This window comes from Telmatherina bonti (genome assembly GCF_933228915.1).
Source record: "Telmatherina bonti genome assembly, chromosome: 6".
Taxonomy (NCBI): Eukaryota; Metazoa; Chordata; class Actinopteri; order Atheriniformes; family Telmatherinidae; genus Telmatherina; species Telmatherina bonti.
The window spans coordinates 5,605,250-5,629,502 of NC_136624.1; the positions used below are offsets into that span (position 1 = coordinate 5,605,250).

Below are 24,253 nucleotides of genomic sequence, written 5' to 3' on the forward strand. Positions count from 1 at the left end.
GTATTTTCCATTTATAATTGTTCTTTTTTTTTTCTTTGCAAAACTCCTATCAATAAAATCCAGATGAGATTGTCAAGTTAATGAATATATGTAAAAATGCTATGTTTATGTGTGTGTGTGTGTGTGTGTGTGAATTAATACAAAAAAAAACATGAGGCTTCATCATCTTGATTGCATCATGTGTGTCGTCACCATAGACTGTAGGTCGTCGCAAAAATGGGCAAAGAGGTGGAGCTGAGGGGGGCTGTGAGCATGGAGGTAGACTTGCCTGGAGCCAAGAGCTACCTGAGCTAACGGGGGTAACCAGCTTACAGGAGTAGGCAGGCTAAAGCACTGTTAACCAGCTAAAAACCGTGGTTGTGCGACACTCTGCCTTCATGCAGCAGGACATTAGATACCTGTCAATCAAAAGGACACGCCCCCCCCCCCCCCCCCCCCCCCCCCCATTATGCCAAATATTGAGATGAAAAAAAAAATCAATTTCCTCTCCAGTTGTCATGAAGGTAAATCTGACCTATTAAACCTTTTATTTGTAAAATGTGGATTCACTCTGTTTTGGAGCCCCTAGTGGAGGAAGGGGGAACTGCAGTTTAGGGGACTTCCACAGCATTGGCTTCACTTTTTAGCACCGGAGGTTGCCGCTTGATCTAAACTCATATATTTCTTGTCCATAATAATGGAAAAGATTTGCCAGAAGAACTGCCAGAGCTTTTAAAACTGATCTGGTTCGTTTTTAATGTCGGTAACATTTTCCAGAGGGACCTGTCCATTTTTAACCTTCTGCATCCCATAATAATCTGCTGCAACAGTATAATGTTTCTGACACTAAAATTATCATTCTGTCTTCGTGTCTTAATATCAGTTGTGTATTAAGAGACGCCAAAAAATGAAGAGATATGTTCAGAGGTGTATAAAGTAGATGAAGGAGCTAAGTCTAAACAAAGCTACTGAGATAGCTTGGCCCGAGAGTTGGTTTGACGCGCCACTTCGCCGTGATTGACTTCCACTCAGATCGCTTGATTTCAGATTCATCAATCTTTATTCCTTTTGCAATAATCTTGTGGCATATACACGTCTACTCGCGCCCTGCGGTCAAAAACCTTTTGCCCTTCCGGGCCAAACATCTACCCAACCAGTGACGCGTTCCACCTATAAGTGTCACCTGCCCAGGTAACAATACAGCGCCCTCTAATAGCACCAATGAGAACGCAATTAAATAAATTAGCTCCTATAGTAGAAGTAGAAGTAAAAATAAAGTAGAAGTCCTGCCATGTTTTTGGATCTACCAGTGCATTGAGAACAGGTGTTTTCACCAACAGGCTCATCTACCTGCAGTGGAGCTGAGCTGATTAAATTCACCTGGTTTTGTGACTGGACAGGACTTCTACTTTCTACTTCTACTTGATACATCTCTGGATATATTAAATGTATTATAACAACCTCGGCAGAGAGGAGCCATGTAAATCCAGACGGAAGCGGCCCGGAACGCTCTTGCGTCAGTTGCGTGTCTTTGTCACCGTACGTGGCCGTGCGTCACCTTGTCACGTGTTGCACACCTCTAGACATGGCTCCCTGATCCGACACATGGCCCTTAAAGCCATGAACCAAAAGAAAAACTCACCAAAAATGACCACATCTTAACAGCCGCCTTGTTTTCTTTATTCTGGAATTATTTCCACTCCTGGAAGAGTATCAACCGGCCCCCAGCCGCTGTCACGCGGAGAGGTGCAGACACCGCTTTGCTTTGGCATTTCTCAGTTATTTCTGTTTAACTTTTCTCCTCCTTCTCTGGGAGCTCTCATCATGGGCGTCCAGGGCTTCCAGGAGTACATTGAGAAGCACTGCCCCAGCGCCGTGGTGCCGGTCGACCTCCAGAGGTTGGCCCGGGGAAGTTTGGTTGGAGGCGGCCGCCAGAGACCTCCACAGAGTCGGCTCAGGCTCCTGGTGGACGCCGAGAGCTGCCTGCACCGACTCTATGGCGGCTTCTACACCGACTGGGTCAGCGGAGGCCAGTGGAACCACATGCTGGGCTTCCTGGCCGCCCTGTCCAAGGCCTGCTTCAGCGGCAACATGGAGCTCCTGGTGTGTTTCAACGGCGCCCTGGAGAAAGGCCGTCTGCACGAATGGGTGAAGCGGCAGGTGAACGAGAGGCAGACCGCTCAGCAGATCCTCAGCCACGTCCAGAACAAGGGCACCCCGCCGCCCAAAGTCTGGTTCCTGCCGCCGGTGTGCATGGCCCACTGCGTCCGCCTGGCTCTGCTGCGGTTCCACGTCGGGGTGAGTGGAGAGCCGGCCCGCCTGTGTGGAGAGCCGGTCCGCCGGTGTCCGAAGCCCGGGGAGCCGCCAGCGGAGGCTGGAAGGCTGGGTAGTTAGCAAGCTGGCTGGTTAGTAGGTTGGCTGGTTAGTAAATTGGTCAGTTAACAGACACGTTCAGTAAAGTGGTCAGTTTGTTAACAGACTGGTTATTTAGCAGGATGGTTAGTTGGTTAGCAGACTGGTTAGTTGGTTAGCAGACTGGTTATTTAGCAGGGTGGTCAGCAGACTGGTCAGTTGGTTAGCAGACTGGTTAGTTAGCAGGATGGTTAGTTGGTTAGCAGACTGGTTAGTTAGCAGGGTGGTCAGCAGACTGGTCAGTTGGTTAGCAGACTGGTTAGTTAGCAGGGTGGTCAGCAGACTGGTCAGTTGGTTAGCAGACTGGTTAGTTAGCAGGGTGGTCAGCAGACTGGTCAGTTGGTTAGCAGACTGGTTATTTAGCAGGATGGTTAGTTGGTTAGCAGACTGGTTAGTTAGCAGGGTGGTCAGCAGACTGGTCAGTTGGTTAGCAGACTGGTTATTTAGCAGGATGGTCAGCAGACTGGTCAGTTTGTTAGCAGACTGGTCAATTAGCAGACTGGTCAGTTAGTTAGCATACTGGTTTGTTAGCAGGATAGTTAGCAGACTGGGCAATTAGTAAGCAGACTGGTTAGTTAGCAGACTGGGTAGTTATCAGGGTAGTTAGCAGGCTAATTGTCCAGCATGTCTGCACAGCCAACCTTCACCCCTGGGTCTGACAGGAAGCTGCTGAGCCGGAACCGGCGTCTCGGTGGGAATCTGTTGGTTTAGTGGGAGGATGTGGAGGAAAAGCCCGTTTAGAAGCAGGAAGTCTGAGTAAATTCCTAACTGCGTGTTCTCGGACTGGAACGTGACGTAAAAAGCATGAAATGGATTAAATGTGAAATCATGAGGTGACACACATGAACTGTTGCTCTGAGCGACGTTTAAAACACACAAAATCTTTATTTTTAGCTGAATAAGATGAAATGGGTGCTGCTGCCAGACCCACAAACTGGAAAAGAATCTAAATCTGATGGAATCAGGTGGATGTGTGTTGGTCCAGGAAGTTGGTGGCTATGTCCACCCCACCATGTACGACTCCAGTCTTTCTGGGCTGATTTCTTCCTCTCCAGATGAGATGAGCAGCTCCAATCCTCCTGAATCTGGCTTCTCGTCTCATTCCCCAGGTTGTCCAGACCACAGAGGACCACCACTTGGAAGTAATGGCCTTGTACAGGGAGGGGGGCTTCCACGGCCTGGTGGCCTACGACTCAGACTACGCGCTGAGCAACATCCCATACTACTTCAGCGCCCACACCCTCAAACTGAGCCGCAACGGCAAGAGCCTCACCACCAGCCAGTACCTGATGCACGAAGTGGCCCGGCAGCTGGACCTCAACCCCAACCGCTTCATTATCTTTGCATCACTTTTAGGTTTGTTGCTGTTTGCAGATCCAGGGGGGTGGGGTCAGGGGTCGAGGTTTGTCCCGTTCTCTCATCCTGAACTGTGGTGTTCTACAGGGAACCACATACTGCCTGATGAAGACCTGGCTGCCTTTCACTGGAACCTCCTGGGTTCAGAGCATCCATTAGCATCTCTGAAGGTAGACGATGAGTTTTCGCTGGAAAGAATTCGCCTCTCTGTAAAATCCGGTGTTCCTCTCGGAGGAAGCGCTTGTAGCCGCGTCTCAGCTCCTTGTCCTCCAGATATCTGCTTGTTGTGTCTCATCACACCTGGTCTCTGTCAGGTGCGTGCCCACCAGCTCGTGCTCCCGCCCTGCGACGTGGTGATCAAAGCCGTGGCCGACTACGTGCGCAGCATCCCAGACATCACGGACCTGGAGGCCGTCGCTAAGGACATCTTCAAGCATTCGCAGGTCAGTGCAGCAGGTTGAGCGGACGTGAGACGATGCCGGTCGGGTTGTTCCGTAGAAAACCGGTGAAGTATAAAATATAAAGATGTAGATCTGACTCTGTCAGTTCTGCGGTGTCAGCTGAGAGGTCAGAAACTGACGTCTGGCCCAGTGTGAAGTCAGAGAGAAGACCTTCGCCAAGACATCGTCTGTTGGCGTCTGTGATTGTGGTCTGTCGTCCAAAGCTCTAACGGCAGAATGATCCCCGTCTCGTCATAGGCAGGGTCACAAACCGCTGGTCATGTGATCATGACCAAACAAACCTTTCATCAGACCAGCGAGTGCAGCTTCCATGGATGATCCCTAACATCATCCAGCTATATGGATCTGCTAGAAACCGATGAGGTGAAGTTATGTCTTGTTTCCATCAGGACCAGTGTGAGGGGCCGAGCCGAAAAACCAGAGAAGCACAAGGAATGTTTTTAGAAAAATATAATGTCTACATTTATTTTAAAAAAATAACAAAATAAATCTTTCAGTGCAATAACTTTGGGCCCATAAAAGAGGTCAAAGAAAACAAACATCAACCTAGGTACTAACATAAGGAACTCAATCACTAACTGACACACAAGGGACACATATATACTGGCTGATCAGGCCATTCTGACACACGAGGGGGGGGAGACAATACAATACTAGATACCAACTGTAACATGAACTTAACTTATCAAAAAGTGTTACATATAATCAATTAAGACAATAAACTAAACAATCTGAAATACCTAAATAATACAAACCAACAGACAAACAATCAATAGAAAAACCTAAACCCCTCCTATACTTCCCTCCTATAAAAAAAGATGGTTCTGCCCAATTAGGCCTCAGCCTGATTTAAGGAGCTCCAGTGGAGCCAGGACTCTCTTTAGCAGGCTTGGGAACTCCAAGGAACTGGCAACTCAAAAGGAAAGTATATGAACTGAAAGCAAAGCAAATTGACAAGATGACAAAATAAACCAAATTAACAAGGTGACAATATAAGTTAACTAAGTGTGTGCACCCAGTTAGTTAACCCCCTGTCAACCCAGCTAATAAAAATATGAAAAATGATAAAGTATCTTTAAAGTGTTTATATAATTGAGAAGAAAAAAAAAAAGAAGGTTACCAGACCTTTACTTTACTCACAACCAGCTTGTCTCAACGTAACTCGCCTCGACTCGTTTCAGCTGGGTCCGGTTTCTTCTGCACTACAGTTTAGTACCAGGTCTAAAATGGTTTGTATGAAGTCACTGTGACGTCAGTGTTGTGCACGACAACAACCCAGGACCTAGAGGCGATCTGCTACTTGGTCTGCAGCTCGCCGGTCGCTGACCAGAAATCATGTCCATTTGTTGGAACCACTTCCAGTCTCGTCTGGTCTCGTTGTGGTCCTTGACCTGCCCGTAGTCACTTCTGAGCTTTTTCAGCTTCTCTCATCACTGCTGGAAACTCCGTTGCTCCACGTAGACGTTGAGTCGGAAAGCTCTTGATAGATTATTTTCATTTCGTGTGGCTCCATCTGGTTCCCTCTGTATCATTTCCTCAGCAACCAAGCAAAGAAATGTCTCCACCTCAGTGTTGGACCACGGAACAGACTTTTGGTGCGACATTGCTCGTAGCGTAATCTAAACAACCTGCAAGATGGAGTCGCTCTTCCAGTGACGTCGCTCCCTGACCTCTGATTGGCCACGCCCCTGACCAATAGCAGCATGCAGTCTGGCGACGTCACACACAACCCGACTCGGCTCGCTTAGAACCTGGGCTGAGGAGTTACCATGAACAGTACCGTAAAGCCGAGTGGAAAGCCCTACAAACCGAGTTGAGTTGAGACGAGCTGATACTGATGGAAAAGGACCTTTAGAGACAGTCGGACTGAACGAATGACCTCATGTCCGTCCGCCGACACATCGTGAAGCAGCTGCTAACAGGAAACACGGAGAACGTCACAAAACCACCAACAGATGTTTGTTATTGTTACTGTCAGCAGATATTTCATGGTAAGAAGTAGGGATGCACCGATACCGATATCAGTATCGGCTCAAAGTGTTCTGATACCACACGAGTCAAGCAGCGCAGGTGTGTTTGATGCTTCGAGCGTGTTTTAAAAGATATAAATGCCTTAAATGTTAAAATGTGACATTTGTTCCACTAAAAGCTCGATCTTTGTTTCCAAACCACACATTTATAGTTGTATTTAGGTAAAATGTGGCAAATCAGAATAAAACCTGGTGAAATAGTAAGATCTGTAATGTTATTATATCTGTATCGGTGAGGTAACTTCAGAAAGGATAATTTATTACAACCTGATGAAATCTGACACAGTTATAACAGCAGTAATAACCAGAGTCACAATAATGTTCACATAAACACATCTGGTATCAGCAGATATTTAGGTTTCAGGTATCAGAACTCCCAAAAAGTGGATCGATGCGTCCCTGGTGGGAAGTTTTAAATGGTGACATAGTGATCTAATTTTTATTTTTATGAGTTTAAAATAATTTAATGAAAAATAAAATCCACTAAATGTAAATAAAAGTTTTAATCTTTGTTTTCTTTTTATGTTTAATGTGTAATAATTGTGAACGTGGGACCTTTTCCTTCCTCTCTGAGCTGATTTAACATTTTTCTTCCAGTCTTGTCCGGATGACAAAGTCCTTCGCTTTAAGAAAGCCGTGGCGTTTTATTCAGAAGCCAGTTTACTCCCCCACGTCCCTCCGCTGTCAGGTGGGTCAGATTCACCGGATCAGCTCGTCTGGAAGGTGTTCGTTAACAAACAGAAGCTTTATTCTCATCATCTTAACAAGCTGAAGTTGTTGTGAATCCGTCTCGCAGTCAAACCAAAACCTGTGGGACTTCCTGCGACGGCGGCGTCTCCTGCAGGTGTCAGCATTCCCCGGGCGCCGCTGCCTGTCCAGGTGAGAACAGAAAACCCTCGTCCTGGTTTTCCTGCAGGATCGAGCTCCTGTTGCTCATCCTTTCCTCTTCCCAGGTCCAGCAGTCGTTCCCAGAACCTGCGGTGGATCCCAGTCCGCCTGGGAAAAACCTCCCGGAGCAAAACAGCTTCAGCAACATTCCTCCTGAAGGGAAGCACACGCCGCTGTACGAGAGGTCGTCTCCCATCAACCCGGGCAGGAGCAGCAGCCCCGACCGCACCGAGGCCGCCTTCTTCACTGCCTCCTCCTCGTCCTCGGAGAACGACGAGAGCTCAGACACAACTGCCAGGTGAGTTCAGCCGGCTGGACTCGTCTCCATGGTGACGGAACACAGCAAACACCCGTCTCCTTTGGATCAAGTTACCTGGACACACACACCTCTGACACCTGGACACACACACCTCTGACACCTGGACACACACACCTCTGACACCTGGACACACACACCTCTGACACCTGGACACACACACCTCTGACACTTGGACACACACCTGGACACACACACCTCTGACACCTGGACACACACCTGGACACACACACCTCTGACACCTGGACACACACACCTCTGACACCTGGACACACACACCTCTGACACCTGGACACACACACTTCTGACACTTGGACACACACCTGGACACACACACTTCTGACACTTGGACACACACCTGGACACACACACTTCTGACACTTGGACACACACCTGGACACACACTTCTGACACCTGGACACACACACTTCTGACACCTGGACACACACACCTCTGACACCTGGACACACACACTTCTGACACCTGGACACACACACCTCTGACACCTGGACACACACACCTCTGACACCTGGACACACACACCTCTGACACCTGGACACACACACTTCTGACACCTGGACACACACACTTCTGACACCTGGACACACACACCTCTGACACCTGGACACACACACTTCTGACACCTGGACACACACCTGGACACACACACTTCTGACACCTGGACACACACCTGGACACACACACTTCTGACACTTGGACACACACCTGGACACACACACTTCTGACACTTGGACACACACCTGGACACACACACTTCTGACACTTGGACACACACCTGGACACACACACTTCTGACACTTGGACACACACCTGGACACACACTTCTGACACCTGGACACACACACTTCTGACACCTGGACACACACACCTCTGACACCTGGACACACACACTTCTGACACCTGGACACACACACTTCTGACACCTGGACACACACACCTCTGACACCTGGACACACACACCTCTGACACCTGGACACACACACTTCTGACACCTGGACACACACACTTCTGACACCTGGACACACACACCTCTGACACCTGGACACACACACTTCTGACACCTGGACACACACACTTCTGACACCTGGACACACACACCTCTGACACCTGGACACACACTTCTGACACCTGGACATACACCTGGACACACACCTCTGACACCTGGACACACACCTCTGACACCTGGACACACACCTCTGACACCTGGACATACACCTGGACACACACCTCTGACACCTGGACACACACTTCTGACACCTGGACACACACCTGGACACACACCTGCCGGTATCAGCGGTCCAGCCACGCTCCAGCAGTCTGTGAGGTGAAAGTGTGGGTACGAATGAGGACCAGATGGTTTCCAGTTAAACTGGTGCTGGTTCTGATGGAATTAACCGTGTGTGTGTGTCTGTTAGTGAACATAAGGAAGAATGGCAGAAAAATGGCCTCAGCGCGGCGGACGGCGACCTGGGGGACCAATCAGAAGTGAGTGTTTGAGGATGCAGGTTGTAGTTTGTCAGGACTCTCTGTCCTCCATCTAAAGTGGCGTTTCTGTCCTCAGGTGGACGTCCGTGGGGGTCTCGCCAACCAGGCGGGAGGTCTCGCCAGCCTGAACACACAGATCCCCTCCCTGCTATCCATGCCCACCAGGAACCACATGGACATCACGATCCCACCGCTCCCCGAGGTGGCCCCCGAGGTCCTGCGGGTGGCCGAGCACAGACACAGGAAGGGCCTCATGTACCCCTACATCTACCATGTTCTCACCAAGGTCGTCCATGTTCGTGCGGAGGTTGCTGGCGGCGTACTCACAAGGCTATCTAACATAGCAGTGTGTCTTTGCAGGGAGAGATGAAGCTGTCCGTTACCATTGAAGACGAAGGTAACACAGAGCTGCCTTCAGCGGTGCAGCTGTTCCGACCCATCCGTCAGTATGTTTACGGAGTCCTCTTCAGCCTGGCAGAGTTCAGGAAGAAGGCGGAGAGACTCGCCATGAGGAAGAACTGCCACCCCGAGTGTGAGTCTCGCTGCAGCGTGTTGCACAGAAATGTTCCGACTCCAAGTCCAGATGTTTCTGTTTGAAACGGCCGAGAGTCCGAAAGAAACACAGACACTCGGAAAATGGTTCCGTTTAACGTACGTCAGCTTCGCTCATTTCTGCAAGTTCAGAACCGGAGATAAACTTGCTGTTAAGACCTCTGCAGAACTCCACAGGACTCGTAGATGAACCAGACCACCTGAAACCGTTTTAAACCCCAGATCTGTTCCGGTTTGTTCTGCCCTCTTACATTGCAGGGATCATAGTTCATCTCAGGACGCTTTACAGACGCATCAGTTCAGGCTAATTCTTCGTCAATAAAAGCCTGGTTAAGGCCAAGAGGCAACCTCCAGCGGTTAAAGTGAAGCCTATGTGGAAGTGCATAAAACTGCAGTTCCCCCTTCATCCACTAGGGCTCCAAAACAGTGTGAATCCCCATAGACTCCCATGTTAAAAAGACCAACTTCACAGCAGGAATAAACATGTTTACAGCAGAAATAAACATGTTTACAGCCTGGTACAAAAATCCATTTTTGGTTTAATAGGGTTAGGGTTTACCTTCATGACAACTGTGGGGGGAGTGAATTTTTTTTCCAACTCGCCCGTTTAAAAGTAATTTAATGTAGAAATTCGGCATATTTATGGGTGTGTCCTTTTGATTGACAGGTATCCGATAGCCCGCTTCAAGTAAGAAAAACGCTGAACAACCGCGGTTTTTAGCCGGTTAACGTGACTTAGCTTTAGCCCGTTTTCCTCCGTTAGCTAGTTAGCTCCGGGTTATCTCGGTTAGCTCTTAGCTACAGGTGGGTTGGAGTTTGCTCGATGTTAAACATCCACCATGACGCTCACAGCCCCCCTCTCAGCTCCACCTCTTTGCCCATATTTATATTTTCCGGGTGAGACGACACGTATGCCCCTGCTAAGATGGCGATGGTAGGAACCGCCCACCAAGCTTCAGTTCAGCTCTTCAGAAAAACATGGGTGGTGTCACGGAGGCTCCGCCCATCTTTTATATACAGTCTACAGTTAAGGCAAACCAGACGAGGCGATGGGCTTAAAGCCTGGACCCCTCCAGTTGGTCAGCTGATGGAAACGTTAGAGGAAACACGGATCACACACGTGTTCAGTAACATGTTCAGAAACGACCATTCATACCCAGATTAATGTTTGCTGTACTGCAGCGATGCCCAACAGAAGCCAATGAAAAATAATACAAGCAAATACAAAATGAACCACAAAAAACACCAATCCATCCATCTTTTCTGCCGCTTGTCCTTAAAACTGAACTGGTGCTTGAAATTGTTCAGGTCGACGCTGTTGTGAAAACCGCTCCAGCTGTTCTCTAAGAGTCAACAACATGTTACTGTAAGTTAAACATGTTTTCATCCGCTTCATTAATACACATTAATATCTGACAGTAAACCAGTACAGATCAACCAGTGGAACTGGTCTGGTCCTGCAGCAGAGGTGATAACCTCCTGCTCTGACTCTGATGCTTCATCTAGCATGGAGCTGGCGTAGTATGGGGGAGGGGCTTATGTTATGCCGCTGGTGCTATTGGAGAGTAAGTACACGTTTTTTCACATTACTATCCAAAAGTCTCCTTTATCACCAAAGAAGTTGTTTTTTTTTCCCTTCAAAAAGTCTTGTGAATGTCTGAAAAATGGCTAAATATGGCGCCAGAGTTGGCACCGGATGTGCATCAGTGTAACAGGAAGTCAAATGTTCTGCCATTAAACACCCCCCCCCCCCCCCCCCCCCCCCCCCCCCCCCCGAATAAATATTCTGTCCTGCAGACACCCATGTGATGGTGAAGGAGTGGGCTGCCTACAAAGGCAAATCCCCCCACACCCCCGAGCTGGTGGAGGCCCTGCCCTTCAGGGAGTGGACCTGTCCCAACCTGAAGAAGCTGTGGCTGGGCAAGGCGGTGGAGGACAAGAACCGCAGGAGGAGGGCCTTCCTGGCCTGCATGCGCTCGGACACGCCGGCCATGCTGAACGTTCCCACGCCCCTCCTGGTGCTCTGCTGCGTCCTCCGGTGAGTCCGGCCCCGATCTGGAGCCAATCACGCCAAGATTTCACGGTGATGGACAGAAATGAGATGAAGCTTGTTACATCCTCCGCGAGAAGGCAGAACTTTGTTCTCAGGATGCAGGAACAAGATAAAAAGCTTGTTTTGGTCCGGTCAGTCCAAACTCTGTGAGAAGCTCGTAGACGTGACGGCATCCACGTCTTTAGTTAAAGCGCGCATTGTCCCCGTTTTCCTGCGTTTTCCTGTGTCAACGCCTCGAGCAGCTTTCTAGAAAACCATCAGTTCAACCTGCACCAGAACTTTCCGCTCTGTTGACCACGCCCACCTTAAACGTCAACCAGTCACACGATGCATCTCAGCGCCTGACAAGAAGAAAGTTCTGCCTGCCCGACGTGTCGTGGACAACCCGCAGGACATCGTCAACCACGCGGCCTGGAGAGCAAGGCGCCGTGCTGGCGGAGGATGGAACAGGCTGAGAGAGAGTGATGGCGGCTCGGTAACGCTGTTAACCTTCTGTGTTTTGCTCCAGGTTTATGTTACATTGGCCAGGAGTAAGAATTTTGCGTCGTAACGAACTTGACGCTTTCCTAGCCCAAGCACTTTCTCCTAAACTTTATGAGCCTGACCAGCTGCAGGAACTGAAGGTGACTTTGTGGACTTGAGCGAACGAGGAGTGTCTGAGAAACTGGGCTGTAAAATGTTCCCGCCAGCTTGCGACTGGCTTTCTGGGCTTGAAAACCTCCAATCTGTTTGCGTTGGCGGTCTCCGGGTTTCTGTGGACGCTCCTCGTATCCGCTGCTCGCTACCAGCATGTTCTTAGCAGAGCTGTAGCGCTTTCAGGAGTCCTCCTGGCGCCTGTGGATGATTTATGAACCCAGCAGATGCAGGAGCTCGTTTTCCCCTTCATTACTATAAACCATCCACACGGCGCTCTGCTCCCTGTGTGTGTTGCCGCACCTGACCCTGGTGGTTGTGTCTGCTGGCTTCCTGCTCGCCGTGTTGCAGCAGCTGGGACTGAATGGCTGCTTCGCTTGCTTTCTGCTTGCTTTGCCATCCGTTCCTTGTTAGAGCTGCTTCCTGTTTCCACGTCGGCTCGCTGTAAGTCTGGATGTTTCTCCCTGCAGATCGACAACCTGGACCCTCGAGGTGTCCAGCTGGCTGCGCTCTTCATGAGCGGCGTGGACATGGCGCTGTTGGCCAACGACGCGTGCGGACAGCCCGTCCCCTGGGAGCACTGCTGCCCATGGATGTACTTTGATGGGAAGCTGCTTCAGAGTAAACTTATCAAGGCCGGCAGGGAGAAGGCCCAGCTGATCGACCTCTGTGATGGTCAGGTAGCTTCATCCCACTGGTTCACCCTAAAACCTCCTCCAGACCTCCCAGAGGTTCGTCTCTTCCATCATCTCCGTTGTCTCAGGAACAGGAAAACTGTTTAACTCAGGCGATTGACCTTCAGGTGACCTATAGATCTATATGATCTTCCATCTAGAGCAGGGGTGCCCAAAGTGGGGCCAAAACCGGCCCGCCAGCACTTTGCTTTTGCTAGTCATTTGTATCAGTACTCCACAGAGCTTGATGAAAAGACAAGTGTCATGAACCTCGATAAGTCCAGACTCAGAGAGACCCTGACTTACTCACCTCAATGACATCCTCAACTTGTCAGTGACCGAGGTGCAACCCAACATGGAGAGACTGGAGATGTCCACAGACCAACTTCATGTGTCCCACTAAGTATCGGCACCTTGCCTTGTTCCACACACAGTTTCTTCTTGTCGACATGTTGCAGTTTGCGGCTGTAATTATTGGTTCTTGCCGCTTTGACTGTGGCTTTATTGTTCTTTTTCCAAATTGATTTTTTATGCAAAATTTTATTTGCCCAAAAAGGAAAAATACACTGTATTAGCTATTGAACAATAACTAAAATAACTTCATACATTTACTTGTGTTTCATCCTTAAAGCTGAAGTGTTTGGCCCGTGGTTCACTGGATCACTTTCAGTTTGGCCCTTGGAGGCAAAAGTTTGGGCACCCCTGATCTAGAGTCTGAACAAACTATATGTTGTGTCTGGACTGTAAACCTCCTGGACGGATAGAAGTTCCAGGAAAACCTCCGTAGACCAGCTGGAGGGTCACATGTAGTTACACACCGTCGTTCACTGATGATGGTGGGAGACATGGAGCTCGAGGAGCTCTGCTGGAGGCTTGATAGACATGCTGAAAGCGTCGTTTGTGCAAAGCCGATCTGGATCAGAATATTTGGTATAAAGTACATCATGGATACAAGCGCAGCCCGGATCTGCATGCGCTGCTGGCGGTAACAGCCATGCAGCATGCTAGCTGCCAGGTTTCCACTTTCTTGCCTCTTTTCCATCAGTATAACTTTGTCTCAACTTAACTCGCCTCAGCTTGGTCCTGTTTGTTTCCAATTACAGTTTAGTACCAGGTGTAAAATGCTTGTGTGAAATCACTGTCATCAGTGTTGTGCACGACAAAACAAGAACGACGTGACAAACAAGATGGAGGCAATATATCTATTTGGTCCGTGGCTAGTTTTCAGCAACAAAAATAAAAAAAACTAGTGTTGGCTTTCTAATTCTAGCTTTTAGCTCGGCTAGTGGTTAGCGCTAACTGATATTAGCTGACATTAACGGTCACACAAAATGCAGAAGAGTATAAAGCCCTCATCCATCGGTAACTAGCTGTTATTATTATTATTACTTCCATTTATGTATTATGTCCTCTACACCAAATAATAACCAATGGAAACAATGGAAGTCCACTCTCCATCCACCAATACACTCTCCAACACGGTGGTGGCCGAGTCAACACCAATCGTCCTTCTATCACTCGCAGGTTGCTGACCATAAATAGCATCCATTTGTTGGAACCACTTCCAGTCTCGTCTGTTTGATCCACTCCGACCATTGTGGTCCTTGACCTGCCGATAGTCACTTTGGAGCTTTTTCAGCTTCTCTCGGCGCTGCTGGAAGCTCCTTTGGTACCCGTGTGTAGCCAACGAGTCGGGAAGCTCTGGATATGTTTTTTCATTCACTCCCTGACCTCTTATTGGCCTGATTGGACGCGCCCCTGACCAGTAGCGGCATGTAGTCTGGCGACGTCACCCGACTCACAGCCAGACTCAGCTCGTTTAGAAACGATACCGTTAAACGGGTTAAAGGCGAAAGGCCGAGTGGAAAACCCTCCAAACCGAGACGAGCTGATAAAAGGGCTTTCTGTTTCCTTTGCTGAGGCAGCTGAGATGCAGGATCCTCCTGCTGGACCACCGAACCCCTTCCCCTCTCTGCACCCCTCATCTTCCCCTCCCTGCATCTGATTGGTTGACCTGCAGCCGCTGACTGCTGTGTGTCCTCAGGCTGAGCTGGTTGCCAAAGTGGAGAAGATGCGTCAAAGTATCCTGGAAGGTCTCAGCTTTACTCGCCCACCTCATCTTCCTACATTCCCCCCACCTCCTCCTCACGGGGTGCCTTTCTACCCCCCAGCTGCTCCCTTCTACCCCCCACCGCCACCCATGATGCTTCCTGTGGGAAGAGGAAGGTCGGTGGCTGGTAAGTGTCTCTCCTGATGGAACACAGATTCAGCTCCCACCTGAAACGCTTTTTATTCATTTTTCTCCTCCTTTCTTTCTTTCTACCTTTCTTTATTTCCTTCCTTTTTTTTCTTTCTTTCTTTATTTCCTTCATTCCTTCCTTTATTTCCTTCCATCTTTTCTTTATTCTTTATCCATCCTTTCCTCCAAGGACTTGAAAGACTTTCAGTGCAGGGTGGGAAGCTGGAGATCGCCGGTACCGTAGTGGGTCAGTGGTCCGGTCCCCGTCGCAGCAGAGGAAGAGGATGGTTCCCGATCCAGGTGGTTTCTGTTGGCGCAGCAAACAGAGGGTAAATTATCACCGTTTAACTTGTGACAAATCAAACTCTTTAAAAAGTTGGTTCTGTGTGTAAACTGTAAATGAAAGCAGAGTCTCCCAGTAGAAGATAAACGACAAATCAGATCTTCAAACTGGGACATTTTACCGTTTCATGCGAAATTTCAGCTCATTTAGAATCTGATGCAGAAACACGTCTGTAAAAAGTTGGAACTGGAGCAGCAGAAGTCTGGAAAAGCAGCAAATCAGAAACAACTGGAGGAACATTTACCAACTAATCAGGTTAATTATCAACAGGTCGGTAACATCACAGGAGCATTTCAGAGAGGCAGAGTCTCTCAGATGGAAAGGTGGACAGAACTGCATCCATCTGAGACAAACTGGATCTAAAGACTGGAAAACTTAAGAAAACCACTGTCTCCCTGGGAACGTTATTAAAATATCGTAGTAGAAAAAAAAATTTCAGCGCCTTGGAAACAACGCCGCTCAATGTCAACGTTCACATCGGTGACGAAATTCTGTCCAGATTTATTTTTTAATTACTGAGGTTGGTTTTTCTTACCATTTCACATCCGACAGAAATGAATTCGACCAATCAGAGAAGACGTGTTGACTGGTAGGTTGCAGCTGCTGGCGTGACTTACGCTGCTCTTTCAGTCAAATCATCACGGCCGACCGGCTCTCTTTATCTCTTGCTTCTTCAGCCAAGCAGATCCTCCGTCTGTCCCACGTCCGTCCAGCTTCACATCCTGGATTAATCAGTAGCTGCGTTTCATGTTTTCTTGCAAATTAAAAGTGATATTTGTACATTTTGACAACCAACCGGTGTGATTTGCAGGTGTTTCCATTGAACGGTGTTTCGTGCAGAAGCCTCAGTTCTCGTAAAATCTCGTTTAAGAGACGAAATTTTGCAAGAATCTCGGCTTTGCAAGGTAGCCACGTAGCGTTATTTTGGGGTTTTGCTACACTTTTTGCGACACATATCGACACGTTTAATATCAAAATGTCTGAAATATCACTTCATGGGAGCGTAAAAACTTTTTAGTGATATTTTGTAGCTGTTTCATTCGCGTTTTTTTGTTTTATATTTACTTTTAGCACAATTTTAGGTGCAATGGGAATGCAGCTAAATAAACTCCCGAAGTTGTCCTCTCCTGTCTAGATGAGGATGAACTTTGTCTTAGCTTAGTCATAGCCTCTTTGTCTTTTCTTCTGCAGCATCAACACAGTTGTCACGGCTGGATGCAGAACCCAGCTGACCAGAATTTAGCCAGAATTTCCATCATTTATTCACCATTTTGCATCAAACTCGGCGTGCCGAGACAGAAACATTGATAATTTACCTCTGGATTATTGTTAATTTAATGTTGCTTATTTACATCCATCCTGGTGTGTGAAGACTTCAACACTGTAACAAGCTCAGAAAAGCTGAAATAGAATCATAAAAAAGTTGCCTTTCACCTTTTTCTATTTGTTGTTCCGCTTTATGTAAAATAATCAAGACAAAACGCCTGAATTGCAACATAAATAATCGATGAAAAGACGTAGAAATGTTTTTCTTCAGACTGGTTTGTCTCTTGAGTTTTTACCAGTTTTACTTCATGATGTGAACCAAAGTGAGACCAAAGTCTGTGATTTTCTGAACGACGCCAGAATTTCTCTGGATTGTCCGGTGGTTTGATGCCCATTCTCTGTGCTGTGCAGGCGACCCAGAGGGGTGATCTCTACGCCGGTCATCAGGACGTTTGGTCGAGGAGGGAAGTTTCACAACCGGACCCTGAAGAGTCAGACCTCGTACCTGGTGAGTCTCTGATTGGTCGATGGCGGGAAAGCCAGATTTCCTTCCAGTAAACCCAGATCTGAAGGGTTTAAACTAACTGGTTAGAGCTGGTTTAACTGGTGGGTTCCTTTAGTTCAGTAGGAGAAGTAATTATCAATGTCCGACATGCTCTGTCGGACTCCGTAGTTTTCTCTGGTCCCTTGCCAAATTTAATCAGTGATGACATGTTTAGCCGCATGTTATCCTTCAACCGCTGGTTGTCTAGGTGGTGTCCCGATAACAACGTGGGTTTTATAGATAATTGGAGCGCTTTTTGGGGAAAGCCTGGTCTTATTAGGAGAGATGGCATCCATCCCACGTTGGATGGAGCCGCTCTCTTTATCTAGCAATATGGACTCTTTTATTAGTCAGCTAAATTGACAACTCAGGGTTGGGACCAGGAGGCAGAATTGTAGTCCTACACACTTTTCTGCAGCTTCCCGCCTGCCGCCGCCCACCCAAAACCCCATTCCGACCTTATACAACTTCCCAGCAGTAAGAATTAAACAACACAAAAACACTTCTGGGGTTAATCGTGAAAACCTCATAAAAATAAAAACAATGGATCTAATAAAATCTGAAAATAAGACAATAAAGTGCGGCCTACTGAATATTAGATCCCTCCCAAATAAGTCTTTATTAGTCAATGACTTGATAGGTGATCACCACATTGATTTATTCTGTCTTACGGAAACCTGGTTACAACAAGAGGATTATGTTAGTATTAATGAAGCTACGCCAGCTAACTATTTAAACTTTCACATTCCTAGAACTACAGGCAGAGGAGGAGGTGTTGCAGTCCGAAACTCAAAACTAACTATAAAACCTTTGAATTCCTGACATTAAATTTATCTCATCCAAAATGGAATTGAGAGAAACCGCTCCTTTTAGCATTAGTGTATCGCCCACCTGGACCTTACTCCGAGTTTCTGACCGAATTCTCTGATCTCTTGTCTGAGTTAGTGCTGACTACTGATAAGGTCATTGTACTAGGTGATTTTAATATTCATGTTGACGATGAAAATGATAGTTTAAACATTTCCTTTAGCTCTATTCTAAACTCAATTGGGTTTTCACAAAATGTCCATGGAGCCACTCACTCTCATGGTCATACTCTTGATCTGGTTCTAACATATGGTATTGAGACTGATAAGCTCAAAGTATTTCCTCAAAACCCTGTCTTGTCCAATCACTTCTTGTTAACCTTTGAATTCACTTTATTTGATTACTCACTGACCAAAAATAAATTCTACTATAGTAGATGTTTATCAGACAATAATATTACAAAATTTAAACAATCAATTGAATCAATTTTTTCACATCTACCATGTGTTAGCATGACTGAGAGTCCCCCTTTAAGCCTTACTCCTGCTCAGATTGATCAACATGCTGATACTATAACAGCTTCAATGCGTACAACCTTGGATAATGTTGCTCCCCTAAAGAAGAAGAAATTAGGTAAGATTATGAAGGCTCCCTGGTTTAATTCCCAGCTTCGAGCTCTAAAACAGGCGTCAAGGCGTTTGGAAAACAGATGGCGTTCATCAGGACTAGAGGAGTCTCACTTAACCTGGAAAGAAAGTTTAATCGTATACAAAAAAGCCTTACGTACGGCAAGAACAGCTTATTATTCATCATTGATAGAGGAAAACAAAAACAACCCTCGGTTTCTTTTCAGCACTGTAGCTAGGCTTACTAGGAGCCGGAGCGCTGTGGAGCCATGTATTCCTTTCTCACTTAGCTGTGATGATTTCATGTATTTTTTCAGGAATAAAATTGACACTATTAGAGATCAAATTCACAATACTCTTCCTTCTACCTATAATGTTGAGCCTGTTGTGGTCTCCGAAGCATCCTTAGAACCAGGATCTGACTTGTGTCTAAATAGTTTCTGTCCTGTCCAACCCTCTGAATTAACTAAAATAATAGCTTCATCTAAACCATCCACCTGTATCTTAGACCCTCTCCCAACGAGCCTCTTTAAGGACATTTTCCCTTTAATTAATACATCACTACTAAATCTTATCAATATGTCTTTAGTGACAGGATATGTACCACAATCATTTAAAACTGCTGTAATCAAGCCTTTACTTAAAAAGCAATCTCTGGATCCAGAGGTGATAGCAAATTATAGACCTATATCTAACCTCCCGTTTATGTCCAAAATTCTGGAGAAAATAGTTTCCGCTCAGCTACATGCCCACCTGAGCAGAAATAATTTATGCGAGGAGTTTCAGTCAGGATTTAGAGCTCATCATAGTACTGAGACAGCATTGGTGAAAGTTACTAATGACCTTCTTATGGCCTCAGACAAAGGACTTGTGTCCGTACTTATCTTGCTTGATCTTAGCGCTGCATTTGATACAGTCGATCATAACATTCTGTTACAAAGACTAGAACAGGTGATTGGAATTACAGGTACAGCGTTAAGCTGGTTTAAATCATATTTATCTGATAGACTTCAGTTCGTTCATGTAAATGACAAGTCCTCCTCCCAAACTACAGTAAGTCATGGAGTTCCTCAAGGTTCTGTACTTGGACCAATACTCTTCACGCTATATATGCTCCCTTTAGGCAAAATTATTAGACAGCATGGAATAAACTTTCATTGTTATGCAGATGATACTCAGATATACTTATCCTTTAAACCAGATGAAACAAATCAGCCCAATAGGCTACAAAATTGTCTCATAGACATAAAGACTTGGATGTCTAGAAATTTTCTCCTCTTAAACTCAGATAAGACTGAAGTAATTCTCGTTGGATCTGAAAAACTCAGAGCTAAATTTTCCGGTTTTGTAATGAACCTGGATGGCATTACTTTAGCTTCCAGTGCTACAGTGAGAATCCTTGGAGTAATATTTGACCCTGACCTGTCCTTTGGTCCACATATTAAGCAGGTTACTAAAACAGCCTTCTTTCATTTACGTAATATAGCCAAAATTAGGGACATTCTGTCTCAGAGTGATGCAGAAAAACTGGTTCACGCTTTTGTTACTTCGAGACTAGATTACTGTAACTCTCTATTACTGGGCTGTCCTAAATATGCCCTGAAAAGCCTTCAGCTGATCCAGAATTCTGCAGCCAGAGTCCTGACCAGAACCAGCAGGAGAGATCATATTTCTCCAGTTTTAGCCTCTCTTCGTTGGCTGCCTGTTGAATCTAGAATAGAATTTAAAATCCTTCTCCTTACATATAAAGCCCTCCACAACCAGGCACCACTATATATCAAAGACCTCATTGTTCCTTATATACCAAGCAGAGTACTTTGTTCGCAGACTGCAGGCTTACTTGTGGTTCCTAGAGTCTCAAAGAGCCAAGCAGGAGGCAGAGCCTTTGGTTATCAGGCCCCTCTCTTATGGAATAAGCTCCCAGTTAGTGTTAGGGAAGCAGACAACTGGATGTTGAAACTGAGACAGTTCATAGCAACAGGGCAGTCACAGGACTGGGTAGCATTTCAGAGAAGCAACGATGGACAGAACTTCCCCATCTGAGACAACGTGGATCTGAAAATGGTGGAACAACTTCAGAACAATGTTCCTCAGACTCTGAAGATCTACAGTGTTTATTACCACCAGAATCAGGAGGAATCTCTGTGTGCTAGGGAGAAGGTTGGGTGCTCGTCATCTACAGCGTTTAATACCAATAATGTCAAATTAAATACTTCCTATATGACTGATTACTTTTGCATAATGATTCAGTAATGTGAGTCAAGCATGTTAGACCAGGGAGGCATTAAAAAGCTGCAGGATAGCGGCGCCTTGAGGACCTGAGCTGGACACTAGGGCTGTGACGATGTTGTCCCGATTCAATTCGATTCCGATTTTTTGTGTGCCGATTCGATTTAAATTGTGATTCTCACAATTCTTCCATATTTCTGATTTATTTTTATAGATTAAAAACCAAAAAAAAAAAAAAAAAAATTTTTTTTTTCATTTTTCTTGATTTCAATTAGGAAAAAACACAGTTGCCAAACAATTCTTCTGCTGTTATGATCCCCAAGAAGACAAGTAAAAAGATAAATAAAAACAGAAAAACTTACAAAAATTTTAAAAATGATTTATTTTTTTTTATTTGGGAATTTTCTTTTTTTTTTTTTTTTTTTTAAGAAAAAAATTCCTTTTTTTTCATAAAAATTTTTTCAACCAAAAAAAAATTTTTTTTTTAATAAAAAAATTTTTTTTTTTTTTAAACAAAAGAATTTATTTTAAAATAGTCAAGCAAAAAATCCAGATATTGTGTTTTTCGATTTGATTTTCCCAGCCCTACTGGACACCCTTGGTCTAATATCAGTCTAGGATCAGGAGGAATCTCTGTGTGCTGGGCACACGGCTGGATTCTGGTCTGTTATCAGTGTTTCTACAGAATCAGAAGGAATCTCTGCAGACGGGACGAGGCTGATATCCTAAAACGTCTGTTGATGTTATACAGTGAATAAGATCTGGCTTGATGAGATTCGCTTTTTCTCTCTGTGTGTTGTCTCTGTGTGAGTGTGTGTGTGTGTGTGTGTGTGTGTGTGTGTGTGTGTGTGTGTGTGTGTGTGTGTGTGTGTGTGTGAGACGTCCTCCCACAAACTAAAGCCCGTTCTGTTTTGTACCAGAACAAGCCTGCAGGTTCACCTGCTGCAACACCTGGACAGGAAGCGGCGAGCGAGAGAAGAAGCCTTAATCCGGAGGAGCAGAACGCGTCCCCCGCTCTGTGCAACGCCTCAGCCAATGAGAACGGCGTGGAGGAGAAAGAGGCAGAGCCACCGAACGGGGATGAAGATAGATGCAGGGTTATCCAATCAGAAAGTGCCTTTAGCAGTGACTCCAAGACGTGCAATACTAACCCTCTCTTCAATGCACTAAACGTAGACGGCGGTTGCCATAGAGATGGCGGTCTAGAGGCTGCCGCCCTAACAAAAGAAGAGTAAGAGTATTTTTCTAGAAAGGATGAAAGATGGAGCAAAGTTTTAAAAAAATCAAAGTTTATTTTTCCTTTCAGACGAGAGACGAAGATAAAAATCTCTCGCTAAACTAAGTCGACACGATGAATCACTTTTCAGACAGGAAGAGGCGGTCCTTCCAGCTGTTCCCCTGCAGGCCGCCTGTGTTGTCACGGTTTCCCTCCATCAGATGATCAGTTTTTACCTCTGCATGGTTCCCACGCTGACCCCCCCGGACCCCCTGCAACCCAACACACTTCCTGAAAGCCCAGAAAAGGTGTTAAAGTTAAGGCAGGATTTAATGTTTTCGTCTTTTTGAACTCTGTTGATTTAATTAGGAACCAGAAATGGTTGTGTAGCGTTCTGGGTGGCGTAGTCGTCTGGTTCTCCTTCTGCTGTTCTCTGCACCAGTCTGACCAAACTGGGATGGAAAAGCTCCCTCTAGTGGCTAAAAGCAGTTTAAACATGTCTCATCTTCACATTTCTACTAAAACGTAACGTTTGTCCTGAACTCCTGCAGCTTCTCATCATTGATTAGTGATCAGAGTGGCCGGCTGGTTGATTTTCCAGAATGAAGTACTGATGGCTGTGATTGATTGTGGATGAATTGTGGGGTAATTGAAGGCTATTATGCTTAATAAAACTATATTCTTTTAGTACAAACTGTTAGTGCTTTGATTTCTGTTGCTGCTCAGATTTTCTGCCTAAAAATAACAAATTTTCAGCCAAAACAAAATCAGCTTTTATGAACATCTTCATGGCGTCTGCTGGAGATCACAGGGTGCTTTTCCCCTTTCATGTGATTTCCCAACATTTTCACCAGACGTTCAGTTCGGCCTGCCAGAGGACCTGATCTGGTCCAGATTTGGCCCTGATCTGGCTCCCATCTGGACTTGATCTAGCTTCAATCTGTCCTCAACGTGGCTCCGATCTGGCCCCAGTCACTCGGATCTGGCCATTTTTTGGTTTTAACCTGGCTCCCATCTGGACTCAATCTAGCTTTGATCTGGCCCCAGCCAGACTCTGGTCTGACTCTGATTTGGTCCCGATAAGGCTCCGATCTGGTGAGATCTGGATCTCATCTGGACTTGAATTAGCTTCAATTGGTCCCCAACGTGGCTCCGATCTGGTTCTAATCTGGTCAAAATCAGGCTCTGATTTGGTCCTGATTAGTCTCTGATCTGGCATTGATCTGGTTCTAATCTGGACTGGATTTAGCTCCAACGGCTCTAGTCTGGTCGAAATCAGGCTCCAATCTGGCCCCAGTCAGACTCCGATCTGGCCCCGGTCAGACTCCGATCTGGCCCTGGTCAGACTCCGATCTGGCCCCAGTCAGACTCCGATCTGGCCCGGCCCCGGTCAGACTCCGATCTGGCCCCGGTCAGACTCCGATCATACCCGGCCCCGGTCAGACTCCGATCATACCCGGCCCCGGTCAGACTCCGATCATACCCGGCCCCGGTCAGACTCCGATCTGGCCCCGGTCAGACTCCGATCTGGCCCAACCCCGGTCAGACTCCGATCTGGCCCCATGTGGCCCAATGTATGAATCCGGTAAATGTGAATGACTGTGACGGGTCTTTCATGCCTCTTAATGCCTGAATATATGAACTATTTTAACTCGACTTTTTTTCTGAAGACAAACTAAATGCACTTAAACTATTCGGGGGGGGGGCATAAAATAAATAAAATGTATATAAATACATAAACAAGTAAAACAGAATATGGGGAAAAGATGAAGCTTTTTTGGGGGAAAGCTGACACAAGGTGCTGCATGTTGACTCTAATAATAGAAGTAATGTTTCGGTTAAAACTATATTGGAATAAAAGTAACTTATGATAAAAGTAACTAGTAGAGTAATAAAAGTAACTATTATGATAAAAATAACTAATCTCTGAAGTCCAGGTGAGGTTTGATGTTTTCTGTTGAATCCTTTGCAGGCAGGAGGAAAACTTTCTGCGCTGAGTTCAGGGTCATGACACACGTGTGGAAATGGACACGTATACACACATAAAATAACTTCTGGATCTGGAAAAGTCCTCAAAGGTGATGATGAGGTTTTTGTAGATTTATTGCTGATCTATGAACTGG

General features: G+C 46.3%; 1 protein-coding gene across 2 annotated transcripts; it reads left to right on the plus strand.

Annotated features, from left to right (window-relative positions):
* Positions 1-1,578: 1,578 nt before the first annotated feature.
* LOC306757538 (constitutive coactivator of PPAR-gamma-like protein 1 homolog) lies at positions 1,579-22,768 on the plus strand. 2 transcript variants are annotated; one of them, XM_079242620.1, is made up of 17 exons: positions 1,579-2,277; positions 3,501-3,747; positions 3,835-3,917; positions 4,062-4,190; positions 6,836-6,926; positions 7,035-7,117; positions 7,192-7,424; positions 8,879-8,948; positions 9,025-9,234; positions 9,309-9,480; positions 11,298-11,538; positions 12,062-12,176; positions 12,657-12,866; positions 14,905-15,097; positions 15,290-15,428; positions 17,120-17,216; positions 21,835-22,768. In XM_079242620.1, exons 1-17 carry the CDS (start codon positions 1,804-1,806, stop codon positions 22,147-22,149), a joined length of 3,102 nt encoding a protein of 1,033 aa, XP_079098746.1. In that variant the 5' UTR covers positions 1,579-1,803; the 3' UTR covers positions 22,150-22,768. The 2 variants fall into 2 exon arrangements, with proteins under 2 accessions (XP_079098746.1, XP_079098747.1); XM_079242621.1 differs by lacking the exon at positions 12,657-12,866.
* The last annotated feature ends 1,485 nt before the right edge of the window (positions 22,769-24,253 follow it).

Bases quoted from the DNA above. Each gene is read 5' to 3' on its own strand.
- LOC306757538 (XM_079242620.1), top strand. From the start codon at position 1,804: ATGGGCGTCCAGGGCTTCCAGGAGTACATTGAGAAGCACTGCCCCAGC. The intron at 4,191-6,835 runs GTCAGTGCAGCA...TTTTTCTTCCAG, and splicing joins ACATCTTCAAGCATTCGCAG to TCTTGTCCGGATGACAAAGT. The intron at 9,235-9,308 runs GTCGTCCATGTT...GTGTCTTTGCAG, and splicing joins TCTACCATGTTCTCACCAAG to GGAGAGATGAAGCTGTCCGT.